The sequence below is a fragment of the Mchenga conophoros genome, linkage group LG7, assembly GCF_057382185.1.
Source record: "Mchenga conophoros isolate Kocher_MC1m ecotype Shallow Benthic linkage group LG7, M_conophoros_male_GT1.1, whole genome shotgun sequence".
Lineage (NCBI taxonomy): Eukaryota > Metazoa > Chordata > Actinopteri > Cichliformes > Cichlidae > Mchenga > Mchenga conophoros.
In genome coordinates, this window is record NC_140532.1 from 18,965,694 (window position 1) to 18,985,553 (window position 19,860).

At 41.1% G+C, this 19,860-nt stretch overlaps 2 protein-coding genes across 5 annotated transcripts in view; one reads left to right on the forward strand and one right to left on the reverse strand.

The window, feature by feature from the left end:
- The window catches only part of srpk2 (SRSF protein kinase 2), a 72,865-nt gene extending 64,664 nt beyond the window's left edge, over window positions 1–8,201 (forward strand). Inside the window, exons 15-18 of one of the 3 annotated variants that reach the window (XM_085282736.1) lie at window positions 73–142; window positions 1,465–1,557; window positions 1,846–1,938; window positions 5,725–8,201. In XM_085282736.1, coding sequence (XP_085138862.1) covers window positions 73–142; window positions 1,465–1,557; window positions 1,846–1,938; window positions 5,725–5,909 — 441 coding nt within the window. In that variant the 3' untranslated portion in view covers window positions 5,910–8,201. The remainder of the gene's footprint in view (window positions 1–72; window positions 143–1,464; window positions 1,558–1,845; window positions 1,939–5,724) is intronic. The other 2 variants (XM_085282734.1, XM_085282735.1) reach the window with 2 other exon arrangements.
- A 121-nt stretch (window positions 8,202–8,322) lies between these two features.
- On the reverse strand, window positions 8,323–14,403 carry adck2 (aarF domain containing kinase 2). Of its 2 annotated transcripts, XM_085282738.1 has the most exons (8): window positions 13,082–14,401; window positions 12,783–12,929; window positions 12,515–12,643; window positions 12,339–12,434; window positions 11,954–12,232; window positions 11,532–11,663; window positions 9,659–9,712; window positions 8,323–9,555 (listed from the first exon to the last, which is right to left on the reverse strand). In XM_085282738.1, exons 1-8 carry the CDS (start codon window positions 13,943–13,945, stop codon window positions 9,415–9,417), a joined length of 1,842 nt encoding a protein of 613 aa, XP_085138864.1. In that variant the 5' UTR covers window positions 13,946–14,401; the 3' UTR covers window positions 8,323–9,414. The 2 variants fall into 2 exon arrangements, with proteins under 2 accessions (XP_085138864.1, XP_085138865.1); XM_085282739.1 differs by lacking the exon at window positions 12,515–12,643 and having other exon boundaries at window positions 13,082–14,403.
- Between the last annotated feature and the right edge of the window lie 5,457 nt (window positions 14,404–19,860).

The window sequence follows — 19,860 nt, forward strand, 5'->3', positions numbered from 1 at the left end:
TACATACATATATGCAGCTGTACTAGTTTGCAATCATTCGTTGAGAGGCGTACTCAGTATGTCCTCCTGTAGGCATTTGAGCTGGCCACTGGAGATTACCTGTTTGAGCCTCACTCTGGAGAAGACTACTCCCGCGATGAGGGTGAGTATTTAAATCTTTATGGCACAAACTGTTTTATTTCCAAATATAGGAGCAGCAGCTTCCACTGGAGAATTAATGCTGAATATTTTTAATCTTAAAACTTTAAACTGAATGTTGGAGATGTTTGGTGCAAAGTGTTTAAACTGTTTGATATTACTGCGTAAATAATTAGCTTCACAGTTTTTCTCCACTATTTGATCAACTTTATATAGAAATGTAAAACAGATTTTAAAATAGAACTGAAATCATAAAAGGACGAATAGAATAAATAATTGAAAAAGACTTGAAAAATATACTTTTGTTTATCCCTATGCAATAATGTTGGGGCTTTTGTGTCTTATCGGATAATGGAGAAAAGCTGTAATTTTAAAAAGGTAGTTTGTATTGTTAGCGCTTAAAAAAATAGCCAAAATCAGTTTAGTTTAAAGTTTAGTCAACCCCTCTCCCCACATCCTTCTATCCACTTTAAATTCTGTCCCTTGAATCTGCTGCTGTGCCTCCACACATCCACACCAAGCCCACACTTCAAACCTTAGCCCAACATTAGCCAAGTGTCCTGTGAGATTACGTGTATCTGTTTTCTGGTCTTTCTCCATCCTTTGCATGTGGACTCCAGTCATTAATCATACTAATTCTTCTAAATGTTATGTCTCGCGAAAACATGTCACATTACCAAACTGTGCCGCTTCACCCCCACATTTCTCTTTATCACTTCCCCTCATCTGGTCTTTGATCTGTCTCAGCTCATTGTGCTGTGTTTTCAGGGGGGGGGGTCTTTTTCCCCTCAGAGCATGTGACACACAGTTGGCTCCCTGCTTCCTGTTCTGCACAGGCAATAAGCCAGTGTCAGTTTTATTCTGGCATCCTTATTTTACAGAGGGTCACCTTTGATCTCCCGCTACTGAGGCCAGATTGAAAATCCAGTTCGTTCAGATCTGAATCTAAATACATGTCACTTTATTCATTTCATTTCCTCACCTGTGGAGGCACAGCTCACTAACACACGCTGTTTCCTTTACTGTCTGACTCTTTTTTTTTCCTCCCTCTCTTTATCCCTTCCTTATGCCCCCCCCCCCCCCCCCCCCATCTTTTTATACCTCACACTTCCTTTTTTTTTCAATGTTTTGTACCTGTAATTGTCCCTTTTTTGTATTTACAATGTTCTTACACTGTGTTTCATCCTTCTTTCGATTAATTCTACCGTCTTTGGCTTTACTCTTTTTATATTTCTATTTCTTTGTCAACATTTCCTGCCCCCTTCCTCTTCTTTTTCTTTTTCTCTCTCCCTTCTCCCTCCTCCGACCTGCCTCTCTCCTCCATAGACCACATAGCCCACATCATAGAGCTGCTGGGCTGTATTCCGAGGCACTTTGCGCTCTCCGGAAAATATTCCCGGGAGTTCTTCAACAGAAGAGGTAGCGCTGGCCAGAGAGCTGGTGGGACTGGGACACACGGATGTCTGAGAGGGACAGAAATTATGCACTGGCAGACCATTGTAAAATCAGATTTGAAAGTATGATTAAAACATCGAGAACAAGCTTCTCACTGCATTACCAATCGGTCTCTAAGCGCGTCTGCGGTGTACCCCAAGGCATCAGTGTGTGTCGGTACCATTCAGCCAGTGTATGTGCGTGTTGATGTGTGTGCATGCCGTAATGCTGAACCGTGCTTGTTCCCTCTGTGACGTATGTGGTGGTGGGCAGACCACATCGCTCTGATCATGGAGCTCCTTGGGAAGGTCCCACGCAAAGTGGTCGCTGCTGGGAAGTACAGCCGAGAGTTTTTCACCAAGAAAGGTAAACGACTCCGTGGTTGATGACTGGTTAAGGGTAGTGTGAGCCAAAGGGACAGCGGTAGTGTGTCAGGAGCTGGGCTGTTATAGTTAGCTAAACCAATAGATGTGAAAAAGTAACAACTAAAAGAAAACTAAAATGATTATCTTTTTTTTAAATAACTAAACTAAAACAGAGTTAAACAGGAAATGACCTTACCTTTAGTCTCTGTCAGTGTGGTCAAATTTGTCAACCCAGCAAACATCAGGAGGCATTGATTTGTCTGTTTATTAAGACTGACACATCTGTATGGCATTAAATGTTGTGCTGCCTGTTCTGAACTTCATAAATGCCGACTCAGCAAATACTCCAAATAAATAAAACTATTCATTTAAAACTGAAATGAGCAAACCCGAACCCTCGAAACAAGCAAAAGTAAAATGAATTGACAATAAAACATCAAAATGAAGTGATTTTCAAAGCAGATAAAATAAACAAATGTGTGCAATAAATCTATTTTAAACACTGCCGGATTCTATTAAGTTTCCATAACTTAATAACAAAATAAAAAGGATTTTAAAAGCACTTCTAGAAAACTCCACATGTGCATTTAATAGGAAAAATATCTGTTTTTTAATGATTCTTAAATGATTTTTAAGAATCATTTCTGATCTCTGCTAGTCAGTAAAATTCATACAGAAGGTGATCACTGTCAAGGAGATCGGGTGTTGAATATTTACATTAACTAAATATCTGTAAATTATAAGTTATTATTAACCAGACTGATAAATGTAAGCTTGCTATAATTACCTCTGATTTAAAATCTATGTCACACTTTGATATTTCACATCTGCCTTTCATTCAGTTTTTTTCCCCATGGCACAGACAACACAGTGACATATTTTTATTATATATCCCGACCAACAAATAAGTTTTATATCCTTTGTAAATTCCAAAAGAAACAGTTAAATGTGTTTAATCAGTGCCTCCTATATATCAAAGTTAGGATTAATAGTTTACAGGTTTATGACCAGGTAAAGCCAGTTAAACTAGTAGCAATGACAGTGTATAAGGCTTCTCTCTAGTATGTCATGCACCTCTCTGACCCTACTCACCTGTGAGCATGGTAAGTTCATGGACCTGTGATTGATACAGCTGATAACCCTTGCAATCTCTCACTCACTCTCGTTTTCCTTTCTGCTCATATATTCTTCTTAATGTGTCATGAGACCTGAATATTTCTCCTTTGATCCTGTCTCTATCTGAGGTCTGAGCCTGCACTTGATGTCTCAGTGTTCTCTCTTTTATCTCCGGGTGCTCTGTTAATCGGGTCCGACTCTCTCGCGTCTGCCGAGACGCTTTCGACTGCATGTTGCAGTCAGACGGCCTTGGCAGCTTGTTTACTTCATGTGCACTGATATATTGATTGGAGGCAAAAACACCTGGAAAAACTATACTCTGCATAGGAAAGAATAACAGCTGTAAGGGTTTATCCTGCTAACAAAAACCACATTTCCTAATGAATGTTTGCACAAAGCTGGAGAATTCTTAACAGTTTCCATTCTCCCATCTTGCAGAGGAAAAAGAGGTTACCATGGCAGCCGTGGTTTGAACCGGACCTTCGGTCTCGATCGCTCCGATCATTAATCATTCGCTCACACTTGCTTGCTTCCCTGTCAGACTTGTGTTTTCCTCCTCTCCTGAATAATAGACACCATCCTTTTCTTTTCTCTTCTGTTTCTGTTACCTCACCAGGTCTTTAGCTATTTCTGTCCCTCTTGTACCCTCTGTTATTGTGTATTTTTCTGCCAAGACTCTGCAGGTTTTCACTCCATTGGTACAGCACCTCACTGATTAGCAAACCTTCAAACACACAGAGAGGCAAAGTAATTAGTGAAATCAGCTACTGTTTGGCTGAAGCCTGCATAATCACAGCCTAATGTGGCATCTGATTATATGACCGGTACACCAAAATACCCAGAAAAGAAAAAAATATAGATTTGCCTCCAGTAGTATTTTTACATTTTAAAAAAGATTCAGCAGCAACCTCTTCAACTGTTAGATTAACGTTTGCTGTATTGATACCTGCAGCATGCACGGTAATGATGTTAAAGCCTTTTTACACATGAACTCTTAATAATGTTGGTGGGAACATTGTTCACAGCTGCTTTTCTCACATGTAGCAGGAGAAATTTGGCTTGACTGTAGTCACTTCACCGCGACACCTTCTCGCTCACTATGATTGCACCATAGATTTACCCGCGTTTTTCTCATATGGCTTCAATCAGACTGCACACACACTCTTTGTACTAGGGAGCTCTCAGGTTAAAGACCATGCAATGTCTGATCTGACAGCATCAGCCGCTGGGTGATGTATGGAAAAGTTCAGGGCTCTGGTAAAAGTCTGAAAACTGATCAAGTCTTGTTCTGAGGTGATAAGCCAGTTTTTACAATAACACTAACACTAAATAAGGACTGGTTGTCTAATGACATGGCAGTGATTAAAGTGTTGTCAGTTTCCTGTTAATGATGCTTGAATCATGACAATGCACGAGAAGCTTCTTTTTAGTAATTGAAAAAATGGTGAGCAGGTTCCTGCACCATTTTAAATATCAAATTGAATGCTTTTCAAGGCATAAAGAAAATTATGTATAACTAGTCACTTCTAGTCGGGTACACAGCTATTCAGTAATCCCTACAGCAAGTGGATATTTGGAGATCACAATATATCGACAGGGACCAATATATTGGCTAATACTGGCTATTTGATCATATCTTGGTAACAACATTTATAATGTTCAATCCATGAATATTTAAAAAGTAGAGAAGAGATGAAAGAAACACCCTTCAGACATGTTATGAGTGCTAATATTGCATAATTTGTCCATAAGAGGCCACTCCTGGAACTTCCCTGTTAGCCTTACACATAAACAACCAGCTGATTGGAGCAGAGGTAGAGTGTAAACAAGTAATCCACAAAAAATGTTATTTTTAAATTGCATTGCAATAGTTTCTTAGTGAGCACTCACAAATAACTACACAGATAGCGTTAGGTTTAAAATAAAAACCACAAAGCATGCTTTTCACTTTAACTTAATAAAGTTATTTCCGACTGCCATGTTTCCTACCAATGTGTCAAGTTTAATCACACATGGTGTATAACAGTTTTATTTGTTTAAAGCAATTTCACAACAACAGTAATCTCTGATTATTCCTTATGAGCAAGACTTTGGAATGCTGTCGACTTTTTCTGCTGCATTTTCTTTAAATAATTCTGAACAGAAATTAAACTGTTTTTGTAACGAGATGTTGCTGCTGAATTATCAGGATTTCACTGATGTGGGCACCATTGTTTTTTTCTAACTCCACTGTTCTGGAGAAAAGGCAGAAATCTCAGAGGCCAAAGCTAAAGCTGTACTATCTGCATGTCTGGGTGCTTCTAGAGTTAAAGGATACGGCTGGTGGTGTTTTGTATTTTTCCTCGTGATCAGCAAATCCCAGAAAAAAGCCAAAAACAACTATGCCGCAGTCACATCTCTTAGTTTTAGCAGATTAACACACAGTTTGTGCTCTGCCAAGTACCGAAACAAAACGATGGTGAAAATAAGCAGGATTTGGCTACAGATTCCAGATCTTGCTTATTTTCATGTTTTTTCTGGTATTTGTGGAAAGCAAGTCAACATTATATACCACCAGTCTTTTTCCTTTACTCAAGAAATCCTTTTTTAAAATTTGTTGGGACCAACATTTTTCAAACGTTCCAGTTCATCCTACCATGCCAGTGACTCTGCTGTGTGTGGCCTTCTGCAGGTGAACTGCGGCACATCACCAAGCTGAAGCCGTGGTCCCTGTTTGACGTGCTGGTGGAGAAGTACGGCTGGTCGCACGAAGACGCCGGTCAGTTCACTCACTTCCTTCTGCCCATGCTGGAGATGGTGCCTGAGAAGAGGGCCTCGGCCGGCGAATGCCTCAATCACCCGTGGCTCAACTCCTAGCCACAAACACTGAGCAACGCCCTCCTCCTCTTCCCCGCTGCCCACCCAACAGTTAGCCCAAACACCACCCCCACCCTGGTGGCAGCCTTTGGAACCCCGATGTGGAAAGAAGCTGGCAACAGATGAGAAGGACCTCCTTAATGCATTATCTCACATATCCATTTCATGCTTACCTGAAAATGCTTAACCTCCCACATTTCTTTTCCCAAAAGGAATGTAAAGACGAACTTGTGGAGATAAAATGACAAAAACAATCAGACTGTTGGAGGATGAATGCTGCCCACTTTGGAAAAGGGAGAAGTTGGGCTCTGCCTGAAAGAAATGTGCTTTCTTCTCTTTTTCTGCCGTCAGGATGCCGGTCAGTCTCTTACATCTGTCTGTCTCTTCCTAATTATAATTTTTTTTAAAATCTGTCTCGGGCGATGGACAGCTGCTGATCTTCTCAGTATTTTGAAAGAAAAGTCAACAAGTAGCCTTGATGTATTGCTGATGGCCCACAGCTCCATCTGCCATGACCTTTACACAGCCAGGGCCTCAAACTCAGATGAGTGTGTGTGTGTGTGTGTGTGTGTGTGTGTGTGTGTGTGTGTGTGTGTGTGTGTGTGTGTGTGCATCTTATTGAGCATGTGTGAAAATGAGCGTACGTGCCTGCGCTTAAGATCTGCCTACACAGACCCTCGTCTTTTTTCCCCAGTCTAACTTCCTTTCCTAACCATGGAAGAAGTTCCCATATCAAACTCCGAGTTTACACCCTAATTTCTTCCAGGAATCCCAAAACACCCATGTGACCTGTTTGTTTCCCCACATTGCCTCTCTCCCCTTCCTAAATGAGCGTCATGATCCTGCCCGGGGACTGCTGCAGAAAGCTGGAGGGCAGCCAGTCCTCCAGGGGGCAGCACACTGAAAAGGAGGACAGAAACAGTGTGGGCTGTGCAAAAATACAATCAGTTCAACAAAGAGGAGAACTGCTTGGTCTTTAGAGACTCTTTTTAACAATGCATGGAGAAGACTGAAGGAGCAGCATGAAGGATTATGAGAAACAAATGATGGATGCTTTGTTTCCTGTTTCATCACACCTCTTGGACATTCTGTTAGAAAGATTTACATTAGGTTAGGATATTTGGTGCCCCCATCCCTCCGCCCCCAAAATGAAGGTGGCTACTTTACAGTCCCCTTCTCCACCAGCTTTTGACATTCCTAAATCTTGATCCATCATTCCTTGACTTTTATTCCCGAGAACACTTCTGTTAATTCCTACTGTGGCACGTTTACCAGAACTTATTGGTACTATTCTCCCCTTTTTTGCCCTTATAAAGAAACCCTTTCTTCCCTGAGCTTCTCCAGAAATGGGATGGTCACACGGAGGTTGCACTTGTCTTTGTAGATGTCCTTCAGGGATTTGAAACCTTTGTATATAGAACTGAGATTTGGCAACACAGATAAGCGACCGTGGACAACATTTCAACACGCAAGCATCATTCCAAAAAAACAGAAGAAGAAAGAAAATACAGAGGTGGTTGTTGGCAGAACTTGACTTCCTCTGATATAGTGTTTTTTTGTTTTTGTTTGTTTTTGGGTGGGCTGCCACAGCTCAACCCTGCAGGAATGTTCAGACTGAACTGCGCCACCTGGTGGCTGGACGAGAGTACTGCATTGCCACACTGCTGCTGCTCTCAGTGCCAACACTCCAAGACGTTCCACTGTATCTCTCTACTTAATCCGTAATGCTCTGTCAAACACACAGACAACCACAAACTCGCATCATCACAATTAGTCCAGTTGCCTATTTTTTCGCAATAAATGAAAACAAAAGATGAGTATAAGTAAATGGTGAGATATTTTTAAAAACTATTTAATTCATTTAAAAAAATGGAAAAAAATAAAACTTTTCTCTGGTTGTCGTGACCGTGAACAGAATCTCGTCTTATACTGAGGTGATTGTGTTTGTCTGTTAGAGATGTTTTTATTTCTTCTTTCATTGCAATTATTAATGATGATGATTATTATTATTAAGAGGTTTTGTTTTGTTTTTTTACACTTTGCACCTCTCCCCTCCCTCCCTACTTGAATAGTGCTGCTTTGTCCAGGCCCGTGATGGGGAAAAAAATTCAACAGTTTTGCAATAAAGGATTTTGTGATGAGGTTCTTTTTATTATTTTATTTGGTTTCTTTTTCACCAAAACCTCCTGAACTCACTCTCAGCCATGCTGACTGTTCTTCCTGATGATATTGACAGAATCGCGTCTTGTCTGTTTTTCATTGACAGATTTAATAAAATTGTAAATTAATGGATCCTGTGCCCTTGATGCAGTGAATTTTCTGCTTTGAAGTTGCACTTGGCAGCAGTCGACCTAAACATGTCCGGTGAACTTATGATCGCAAACTAAAGGCATCGAATGAATAGAAAACAAAGTCACTACAGGTTCTCTTTTTATTGACATGAATAACTCACATTCAATCTAATAATTTCAAAAATACACTATATTGCCAAAAGGATTCACTCACCCATCCAAATCATTAGGTGTTCCAAGCACTTCCACTGTCACAGGTCTATAAAGTAATTTCCCCACTCCTAAGTATTTCACAGCAAGCTGTTAGTGGTATTATATTGTGTAATAAGATCATGGGATGCTGAGGTACATAGTGTGCAGAGGTCACCAACTTGCTGCACAGTCAGTCGCTACAGAAATTAGCTCAAGAACAGTGCATAGAGAGCTTCTTGCACAAATGTGCTTCTGGAAATGGTCAAAAATTCCCACAAACACACTTCTAAACCTTATGGAAAGCCTTCCAAGAAGACTTTAAGCTGTTATAGCGACAAAGGGTGAGCCCACATATTAAACAATATGAAAGTTCAATATGCACGTGAAGGCAGATGAGTCAAAACTTTCTGCAATATAGTGTATGCTACAATACCCAGGTCAGTTTTGTGTGTTACAATTAGTCAACACATTGTCAACCTAGTGTATAAGAATGTGATACAGTACATTGTGATTCACACTGAAGCAAACATGGTCCACTCAATTACATTTTTAGGATTCAATAAAGGATGGAGTGATAATAGATGTCCTGAGATCAATATTAGTCATTGAACATTAAAATGTGCTTTAAAATATCAACATGTGATTTTAGCAGTATTTTGTTTTAGATCGTAAATCCCAACAAATGCCCTCTGGTGCCACTTCCCCCCTCCGACTCAGCCAACAGCCTGCAATAAACTTCAAGGGGTGTAGTGGATATTTTAGTCAAACAGATAACACATTTCCTAATAGGAGTGATAAAAGTGGGAATACCCACAAATTTGACCATATAATGAGGTATATTTTGGTATCACCACTATGGAAATGTGGAGGAGACGTGTATGCCACACAGGAATATCTTGCATTGTAAGCCTAAAGACAAACGTCATGGTATTATTAGGATGTACACATGAACTGTAGATCCACTAAAGGCATACTACGCTTGTGTGTACATTTATTATACAGCTGCTTCCTTTGTGTGTGCATCACAGCAGCGAGGCACAGTTCTTCAACAGCAGGGGTTTGGCTAAATCCAGAATGTCCAAGTTGGGATCGAGAGACCTTCCCAGGCCTTCCAGCACCATGATAGCGAAAATTATTGAGGAAAAGTTGCTCTCCAGCTTGACCTGGAAACACGGTGACAAGCGAAATACATATTTGACAGATAAATAAGATTCTGTTAAGATCAATTTTTTTTTTTTAAAGTATAAAAACCTGGTGATGTTATACCTTGTGTTTGATGAGTAGGCCAAAGACTCTGGAAAGTAAGTCGGCTACCTGGACCTGCAAGCAAAGAAAACAAACCCCAGCAAAGAACTATGTAACCACTATTAAAAATCACTGATTATGTAGTGAAGCCTGTCCATAGTGTTAACATTTGTGTTAACTTTCCTCATATCTCCAAAAGTTGATTCTGTTCATCTGGACGTAGCGTTTTGTGGGAGAAACGTTTCGTCACTCATCCAAGTGACTTCTTCAGTCTCAGCTGACTGCAGGTTTCCCCAATCTTATAAACAGTACATTTGCATAATGACTGAAACCAGCTCACTGAAGGAACAATGGGCTGGGAGGTCAGTTCCTTAATCTTAATTATGCAAATTCTCATGACCATTGATCAACAACCACTGACCAAAACCCACTGATCAATGGCCATGAGTACCAGTCACAGAGTTGGGGAATGGCTGCAATCACAGCATTGTAAGATGGCGAAAGATGTACCCTTAGGCCCCCTCCTCGATTCAGAGATGGTCTTTCCCTTTTCATGTAAATGGCCTCCTTGACTCCGCGCTCAAACCAGCGTTCCTCCCTGTCCTGTACATCCTCATCCTTGAAAGAGTGTCCACTGGCCTGTAGGTGTAAATAGACTGCATAGCCCTGGCCTGACGAGGTAGCTCTTCTGTGTTGTGCCATCCGCTTCGCCAGAGGTTGTTTGGTTTCCCCGATGTATAAATCCTGGCAATCCTCCTGGCACTTAACAGCGTACACTATGTTACTCTGTGTCAGGGGACCCGATCCTCGGGGTAGACCAAGTTTTGGCGCAGCGTGTTTTGGGGTTTAAAAGGTTTTCGCTTGGGCAGCGGTTTTCCTTCTCTCCTGGATCGACTGGAGCTTTCTTTAGTTGCCTTTCCAGCTTTGACAAAAGTCCAGCTGGGATAACCACATTTACTCAGGGCCTTCTTGATGTGCTGTTCTTCTGCTTCCCTGGCCGCTGTGTCAGTGGGGATGGTGTTCGCTCTGTGTTGTAGCGTCCTAATGACACCCAGTTTGTGCTCCAGTGGATGATGAGAGTCAAACCTTAAATATTGATCCGTATGTGTAGGTTTACGGTACACGTCAGCTTTTAGATGTCCCCCATTACTGACGGAAACCTCACAGTCTAAGAAGGCTAACCTGCCACAGGAATTAGGATCCCAACGAGGATTAAGGAACTGACCTCCCAGCCCATTGTTCCTTCAGTGGGCTGGTTTCAGTCATTATGCAAATGTACTGTTTATAAGATTGGGGAAACCTGCAGTCAGCTGAGACTGAAGAAGTCACTTGGATGAGTGACGAAACGTTTCTCCCACAAAACGCTACGTCCAGATGAACAGAATCAACTTTTGGAGATTTACTTTCCTGGATGATTGAGAATGCATCAAGAAACTTTCCTCATAGTTTACGTAACTTCCACATACAAATACGACAAAGACATTGACTCCACACACAAAAATGAAAACCAATAACTGATTTGAGTTTGGATTGGCCAAATTCACAACAGCTTTGGTTTTGGATTTTTATGATCAGGCCTCTCGTACAGTTTATTGCTTCACTAGAAGGTTTTTAGATAAGAATAGTTTTGCATGAATTTATGTTGAGGCCAATTTATTTTATCTACACATTTTCATTTTTCAGAAAGCTGTAGTGAAGAGGAAAACGATTAAAAATTCTAAAAGCAAACAATACAGATACAAAATAGACATGTATCAAGTTGCTGGAATCACAAAAGGAGTGCTAAATTTAAAAATAAAAGTATTCTATAATATTATAATGTCTTCTACTGTATTACATTAACCACCATCATCATCCTGGTCATAACACACACAATGCAAATGTTGGTTCATACCTTTCCCAGTGAGAGGGTGTTGCTGCTGAGGGCATGATCCACCAGCTCAGCCATCTCCTTTTTAAACAGCGCGGCATCCTTGCACTCATTAGCTCGGGCATGATTCAGAATCAACTCTGCCACACGCTCACCCTGGGACAAAAAAAAAAAAAAAAAAAGCCACACAAGAAATTCTGTGACTGTTTCATGGGTGGTGGTGTACAAATGACCAAAGCTGTGTCACTGTTCAAACACTTATCGTCATTGCAGATTAGTTAAAGACTGTTCTCATTCACATTTAGGCAGCTTATACATTGATGTTCTTCACAGTTTCATTCAGACACCCCCACAACACTTAGTCTTAAGTGCTGTAGGCACTTTACATAAAATGGCACAAAGTACATCTTAAAGAAGCTATAAAATTTTCCTGCATCGGTTCCTACCTGACGCAGCACCACAGCTGTGAAGACAGCCTTAAAGTTGGCAAGGTCACGGTCACTGAGCTGGGCTACAATGCCAGCATCCAACAAGACCAGCTGGATAGGACACGGCGGTGGCCTGACACTGACCACCACCGTGTCCAACAAATCAGTGAGCGTGGTTTTCCCATGGTGCTCCCCTGAAATACCAGTACCGTCTCCCGAGCCAGCGAGAGGACCCTGACACTGGACAAGTATGTTGCCTGGATGAAGATCCCCATGGACGAAGTTATCCAAAAAAACCTGGAATAAAGAAGTTTACATTGTCACATGATAGCATTCTGCACACATCCTTAAGTATATAAAACATTTATCGTTTACACCAATTGCCTTGGGTTGTGGATCTTACCATTTTCAGCAGCGTGTCTACTCCCATCTTGGCTATCCTCTGCTTCACTTCCTTGGGTACCTCGGAGCTCAAGTAGTTTGAAATGGGTTCACTCTCCTGAAAAGGAGGCTGAATATTAACTGAACTATACTGTCATCAGTTAATGACCTCAATTACTTGCAGATCATTATACTCACTTCAAAGGTTTCCACTAAGATGCTTCTGGTGACAAATGGTCGCAAAGGAGTAGGGAACTTTACATAATCAAAATCACGGAAATTCGTCTGGAAACGCTCTATGTTTCTGGCTTCAAAACGGAGATCAATCTAAAACGCATGGAAATCGCACCTAACTGTGACCTGTCTTAGTACACAGAATGCTAAAGCTCTATTTAAAAGTCATGTGCAAAGTCAAAAAAACGCTTGTGCCAGGTTAAATGTAGGAGTCTGAATATTTTTACATCACCTGTTTGGTCATGAGCTTCTCAAACTCCTCCACTATCTCACAAATACTGAGCCATTTGAGTCCAGGCAGGCAGTGCAGAAGCCAACTACCTGCTTTCATGAGCAACAGGTCTATCTCCACTTGTCTCCTCACTCCTGGATGGACCACCTACAACGAATCGGATACAATTTATACACACCCAACATAACGTGCAAGAAAAAGAAGGAAAAAAAAAAAATCATACAGCATGTTCTCCTTTATTTACACTCCATGACTGTGATGTGAATCTGTAGGAGAGGAAACAATCTTGCAAGACTGACCTTGATTGCCACAGGTATCAGGCGCTCCTCCTGCTGACCATCTAGAAGACTTTTGTCCTCACTGCTCTCTTCCTCCCCACTCCCCCTCCAGAGCTGCCTCAGAGATCTTGCCATGCCCCCTAAACCAGGGATCTCCCAGGCTTCCAACAAATCGTCTTTTTCCATCTCCTCTACTATTGATTGGAAAGCTGGGTCCTCCACTTGGTCCACCCTGGCCCAGCCTCGGTATACCTGTGCAATGCATCCTGATCCCACCGGTTCTTTACTCCGAAACACCAAAACCCTTCTCCAGCCCTCCCCAAAAGCCCGCCGGAGGCACTGCTTGGTATGAGCCCAGGAGTGAGGGCGTACCTTGACGTGGAGCCTGGAGAAACGGTTGCAGAAATCTTGAGAGAAGATGTCTCGTCTAGTACTAGCCCACTGCCCCAGCTTGATGAAAGTAGGACCAGAGGTCTCAGTCACCCACAGCAAAGCATCGAGCCAATGAGGCATCCAGCGGGTAAACACCAGAACCAAGGGGTAAAGGAGAAGAAGGGGGACAAATTTGAAGAGCAGGACCAACGCCCGGAAGCTGAGGCGAAGAAAAAATATAAGTCTGTGCACTTGGATTTTAGCCAAAGACTTTTTTTCCGAAGCCTGGGGTTGAACAAGAACTTCCTGGCATCTGACTGCACTTAAAGAACCGTTGACTGCACCCCAACATAGCAGTGTAATCTTGGGTATGCGGGTTAAAATCTGCCCCCTTCTAACAAAACCGGATCTGGTGTTCTGAATGAGTCCAAGTCTTGCAAAGGAGCCTGCTCTCTGCAAAGTGCACCTCAAGCTGAGGAGGGCTCCTCTTGCTCCAAGGGCTATCGTGATCATAATGTCACACAGCTGCTAGCTCAGTCCAGCAGCTGAACGGATCCACATGTGCTAGTTTTGTATTGCGAAACACCTTTTAGGAGTCATCTGTAAAATATAATCTTTGCTCTCTTGGTAAACACTGCAGGTTTTACCCAGAGGATTACACTTTAAAGTAAAGATGCAAACTAGATTGGCGCTACAATAGGCTACAAGCATACTTAGCTATTTTTCTACAATTTGGTAGCAATATTTGAACTTACGGTACTCGGTAGTTACTGCAGTTTCTTGACAGACGAGAAGAAACTCGATGACTCTTTTTACTTATGTGGACAAACCGGACATTTAATGCTTCAGCTGGCGTTGCTGTGCCAGCTAATTAAATGTGGATTTCCTCGTTTCCATTGATAACACAACATCTATGGAAACATTGCACTGACAGAGTACGTCCGGATATGACGCTATAGCAACAAGATCACGTGGTTTTATCTTAAAGGTGCAGTGACAATCACGAAAAAAACTTTCAGCGTTTCAAAACAAAAATTAAAACACGTTTAGTTTCTCGTGTCTACACTTCTTATCCCACACATTGTGGGTCTGTCTCGTGTCACGCTTCTGTATTTAAGAAATTATAATTTTTCTCAACTTAACTTGCAGAAGCAATGGCTCAAATTAACCTCCGTATTGCGCGTGCGCAGTCTGTTGTAGGCGCTTCTTGCTATTATTATTTGCAAAAGCACACGATTAATAATACTAGAAAATGAATTTTCTGAAGAAACTGCAGTGTGAATGCTGATAGCTGAATGTTTTTGAGCTAAAATGAAATAACTGCTGAATGTTAAGTTAAAAATGTTGAATGAGCTGGAAATGTTGTATTTACTTCCTCTTCAGCACTTATTGAGCACCTTTAAGGATATTTCTTACCACTGCTATGCAGATGATATTCAGTTATATATCTCCTTTAAGCCCCAAGATGTTTCCAAGCTACAGATTTTGCATACACTCCATTAGAGGTTGCATGGCTGAAAACTTTCTTCAGCTAAATGAGAAGACTGAAGTCCTTGTTTGTGCTCCTAAAAAAATTGTACCTACTGTTATGGAAAACTTGGGTCCACTTGTTACATTTGCCAAACCTCCTATCAGGAACCTTGGTGTTACTATTGACTCAGCTCAGAAGAGGACTTACGTCGTTGACTGATCCTGTGGACTGAATCAAGTACCTCCGGCAACTTTTCAGGATGGTCAGAATCCATGTTTTTACAAAGCTTACTTAGTTTTTAGAATTTAACACTACTCAAATAAACTGAGTTGATCAGCTTCTTGAATAAAAAGAACTGCTAGCTTACTTAAACTGAGTTCTAATAACAAATTGATTTAAAAAAAAGTTCAGTCTTCTTAATATTTTTAATTAAACACATTAGATTTCACAGTGTGCAGAGAAACATTTATCAATACTTGTCGCTCAGCTGTTGGGAGTTACCAGGGTGACTGAGTCACAGAGCCGGAGCCTTCGAAGGCTGAGAAGACCTGAAGTGAATTGACGGTCTAGCCTACAACAGTTTCTGTTGCCAAGCAACCGTGACAGCTACAGCGGTGGTGGACGGCATGTTGGACAGATATAGAGAAAATCTTTATTTGATGTCATTCGTTTGACTTTCAGCGGAGAAAACTGTCGTTTCAGCTCTGTGTGACATATCTGGGAGAGAATTACATTCAAATCAGTGGCTATCCTGAGGCAATGCAGAGGAATTTCCACCACGGGGATCTATAAGGTATACATTCAAATAAAGTCAGAGATTTGATCCTTGTGTGTTTCGGATGAAATGAAGACACACTGATGCAGTAAATATTCTTTTATTGATGAGAAAACTGTTCTGTACAACTTACTTAAGAGGTTGAAGATATGAGAGCACTAAACAGGCTGATGTTTGGGTAAGAGGCTCTAAAAGGAGAGAAATGATACAGAAACATTACATCCTTATAAAATACTAACACACTTTATAAATGAACAACTTTTCACAGCTCTTTGTATTTAAATGAGCTGCATACCTTCCCCACTGAAACCAGCACAATCCCACTGTGATGAAAACAATATTTGAACTGAATATATTCTGGATAAATCAAAATATTATCAAAGTTGTCCGTGGTTCCCTTATTTTTCCTTCTTTCCCAGTCAGATCCTGTCCTGCAGGATAAACATCAGTGAGTGGTTCCCTGTATGCAGCTGTTACAGTTTGTGTTGGAAATACTTCAGCAAATACAGGAAGCAAATATCAAGAAAGCATTTTCAATGTTTTTACCAGTCCCTCAACTACAGAGAGCTGTCTGCACTCCCCCCGTTCTCCTCTGCATCTATCAGCTGCTGCTTGCTCCTTTTTCTCCTCCTCTTCTTCACACAATGTCCTGGGTCTATCCTCGTGTCTATCAGGGGTGGAGAGCCTCTGCCCAGACTCCCCTCACCTTCTCAGTCTCTTCTGACTCTGGATACTTGCGGAAGGAAATCAACCATGGCAGTTAACAACAAAAGCAGCAGAAGTTTATCAAATATCTGCTAACTTGCAGGATGAAAACTGTTTTCTCTTATAATCACAGGGCTCGTAAAATCGCTAGCCCGACATCCCGGGGCTAGCGATTTTTCCAGTCGGGCTACCAAAATCTATCTCTGCCCTGCACGTCGGGCTATTGTAGGAAGGAAAAATATATGTCAATGCTTTTGCATTCTTTCGGAAATGTAGCTGGGTAATTGTGTCATTGGCATCGGTGAGCCACTGTCAATATGTGACATATTTAAATCGCGTTTGAATTTGTGCTTGTTTTTTGCTTTCACTTTGCAATCGCGCAAACTGTGTATAGAGAGCGACAGCACTGATTGGTGAGTGACAATAATTTGCGCACCAATTCCTCTGACATCGTCTTATTAATCGTTAGCTTACTATGCAAACATGACAAGTGAAATCTCCCGCAGCAAGCTTAAACATATGAGAGGTTGATCGCGCAGAGAATCGCTGACCGTTATGTGTGTGTGTGTGTGTAAAAGCAGCAGGATATATATTTTAGTTCTGCTGAGCCAAATAAGACAGGTCAGAGTTAAGAAGTGACAGCCAAAGAAAAGCTTACCACAAAACGGAAAAGTTCTGACAAATCAGACTATAAGGCAAAAAGAAAGTGCAGCTTTATGGTTTCATGGACAAATTTCTGTGGCTGCAATATAACAAGCTAAATAACCAGGGCTGCACAGAAGTGTTTCGCAGGTGCCCATTCACTGTCAAAATAAAAAACGCGCACAAGATAAGAAGTTGCAACGCGTGTTTGCGTACATAAGATTTTCCAGAGGGGGACAGACACTTGTTTAGAACTCTTAAAGATGTCGAAGAAGCAAGCTCCTTTAAGCAATTACTTTGGTGTTCCTCCACCTCCAAAGAAATGTCCGAACCGCAAAAGAAGCACGTATTCTCGGAAAAGTGGTTGCAGGAGGCGAGCTGGCTTCAAACAAATGATGAACGCACAGAGATTTGGTGCAGAATGTGCCGTGAAAATCCCACTCTAGCGGACAAAAACAGTGCCTTTTATATGGACGCAAACGCGCGTTGCAACTTCTTATCTGGTGCGCATCTTTTATTTTGACAGCGAATGTGCACATGCGGACCACTTATGTGCACCCGTGTAAATAACATAATGTTCTGCCGGGTGTGTTGTTGGTAGGGCTGGGCGATATGGCCTAAAATTCATATCGCGATTTAATTTGAAGCATGTGCGGTAACAATATATATCACGATATATTCTTTTCTTCTGTATAACGTATTTTCCACACTATAAGGCACACTTAAAATCCTTTAATTTTCTCAAAAATCGAGAGTGTGCCTTATGTATGAATTCTGGTTGTGCTTACTGACCTCGAACCGATTTTTGCGTGCAGAAATCTGTTAAAAAATGTTGTAGTACAACTTTGGTAAGCCGCACGGCTTGATGGATAGTCAGAGCATTACAGCTGCTGTAGTGAGGAGCTTCGCGGAATAATCTGGGTCCAAAACTCCGTCCCCTTCAGGTCCCAAAGTCAAACGAACACTAAGAGTTAAAAACTAAATTCTTTGATCTTTAATTAAATCATGAGCATTGCGACTTTATCGGGTGTAACAATTAAGTTTTACATCCATGCATCCATGAAAACAGAATTTATTAAAGTTAACGGAGTTACAAGTTAACAGGAATTTAGCTCGCTAGTTTACACCTAAACATTTCATACCATGTTCTGACAGAGATTTTTGAAACTAATTCAAACGTACAGCTCTGCTACCACTTCCAACATAAATGAAGACAGAAAACAAAACAGCAGTGGCATTTGCAGGGTTACTGAAGTTGGACTATCTGGTATATAATGTTGTGCTACGTGATTGCTAGCGACTAGAGCTGGGCGATAGACCGATATGTATTGCGAAATAACTTTTTCTCGATAGAAAAATTTAACTATTGCGATAGGCCTCACCGCTCTTGTCCTCTTAAAAAAAAACAAAACAAAAGAGGAACATCCAATCCAAATTAACTAGCGCAGAGCCGAACCAATCACAGCCGCAGCGTTACGTCACGTGACTTGTTACGTACAGCACAAGTGTCAAGCCGCACATGTGTATTTTTTTGGGAAGCAGCCAGCCGCCGTGCCGCCCGGGTAATGGAGGAAATGAGTGTGCCGACTAGAGAAAAATCAACTGAGAGCGTGACCGAAGGTTACCGAAGAGAAAACAGATGATGGTTCCAAGGCCGGAGAGATTGTCGAACTGAAGAGCCATAGAAGTCCCGTAGTGTGAAGGTATTTCGGCTATTTCAAGTCTGACAAAAAACAGAGTAGCTCGCACTGTAAATTGTGCCGAAAGCAAGTCTGGGAATACAATAAACCGGTGCATGCTCAATCTCTGACTGGAAGCGCTAATTTGTCATTCGGCTTTTGTCAGACTAAAGTAACTATTAAAACTGTTTAAAAAGCTAAGCTATACAACAAGGAGAAATTGAGAATTTCCTTTTAGTTCTCAGTTTATTTGATATTGACAAAAGTTAGTCACTTTGTCTGTTATTCTGTAAAACAAACTAAGATTTGTTTTTAGAATTAATATTTTGTTTCTAAGTGGAACTGACAATTTAGTCGTCTGTTTTGTTTGTTCTATTTTGAAACTTAAACGCTTTAGCGGCTGCCTTTTGTGTAGTTTGCAATATTTGCCTTCATTTATCTAAAAAAGTCTCATGTTCCTTAAGTACATCTACCCTGTTGAACTTATTATGGGAAATAAATATTTAAATCAAAACAAGCTGCTGATTATTTGACATTTTACTCGTGAGCAATGGTACATTTAAATCTTACAAATATAGTTATTTGGCTTACATCGTGATATATATCGTTATCGCCTGAAATGAAAAAAACATATCGTGATATGAAAAAATCTTATATCGCCCAGCTCTACTAGCGACACAGCTATGTTAGCATAACATTAGCACAGTGAAGCTGGAGGATGAACGCCAACTTTTTTTTCACTCGATAAAAGTTAACGTGAGGGATTCTGGTGGTTAGGGACAAATGCAATCGCATAGCAGGATGCTATACACGGCCCAAACTTCAGTCAGGAGAACAACTGAGATTATTCATCCAAAATACGAGGTTAGTTATTAATATACTGCAACAACATGGGAATAGAACAGCTCGAGAGAATTGAACATTAATGAATCAATGTTACGGAAGTGGAGGAAGCACGGTTTTTGGCTTTCCCCATATTTCAAAAGTGCTTCATCTCTTTCCTGTGACTGACGCCCGGTATAATTTACAGATGATAATGGTTTTAGCCGCTGCAATGCTTTCGACCAAAACAGGCGCAGCTTGATGACATCATCAACATGCGCTATCGCGATATAGTCAAAATCTCTATCGTTGGCCAAATTTATATCGTTTCTAT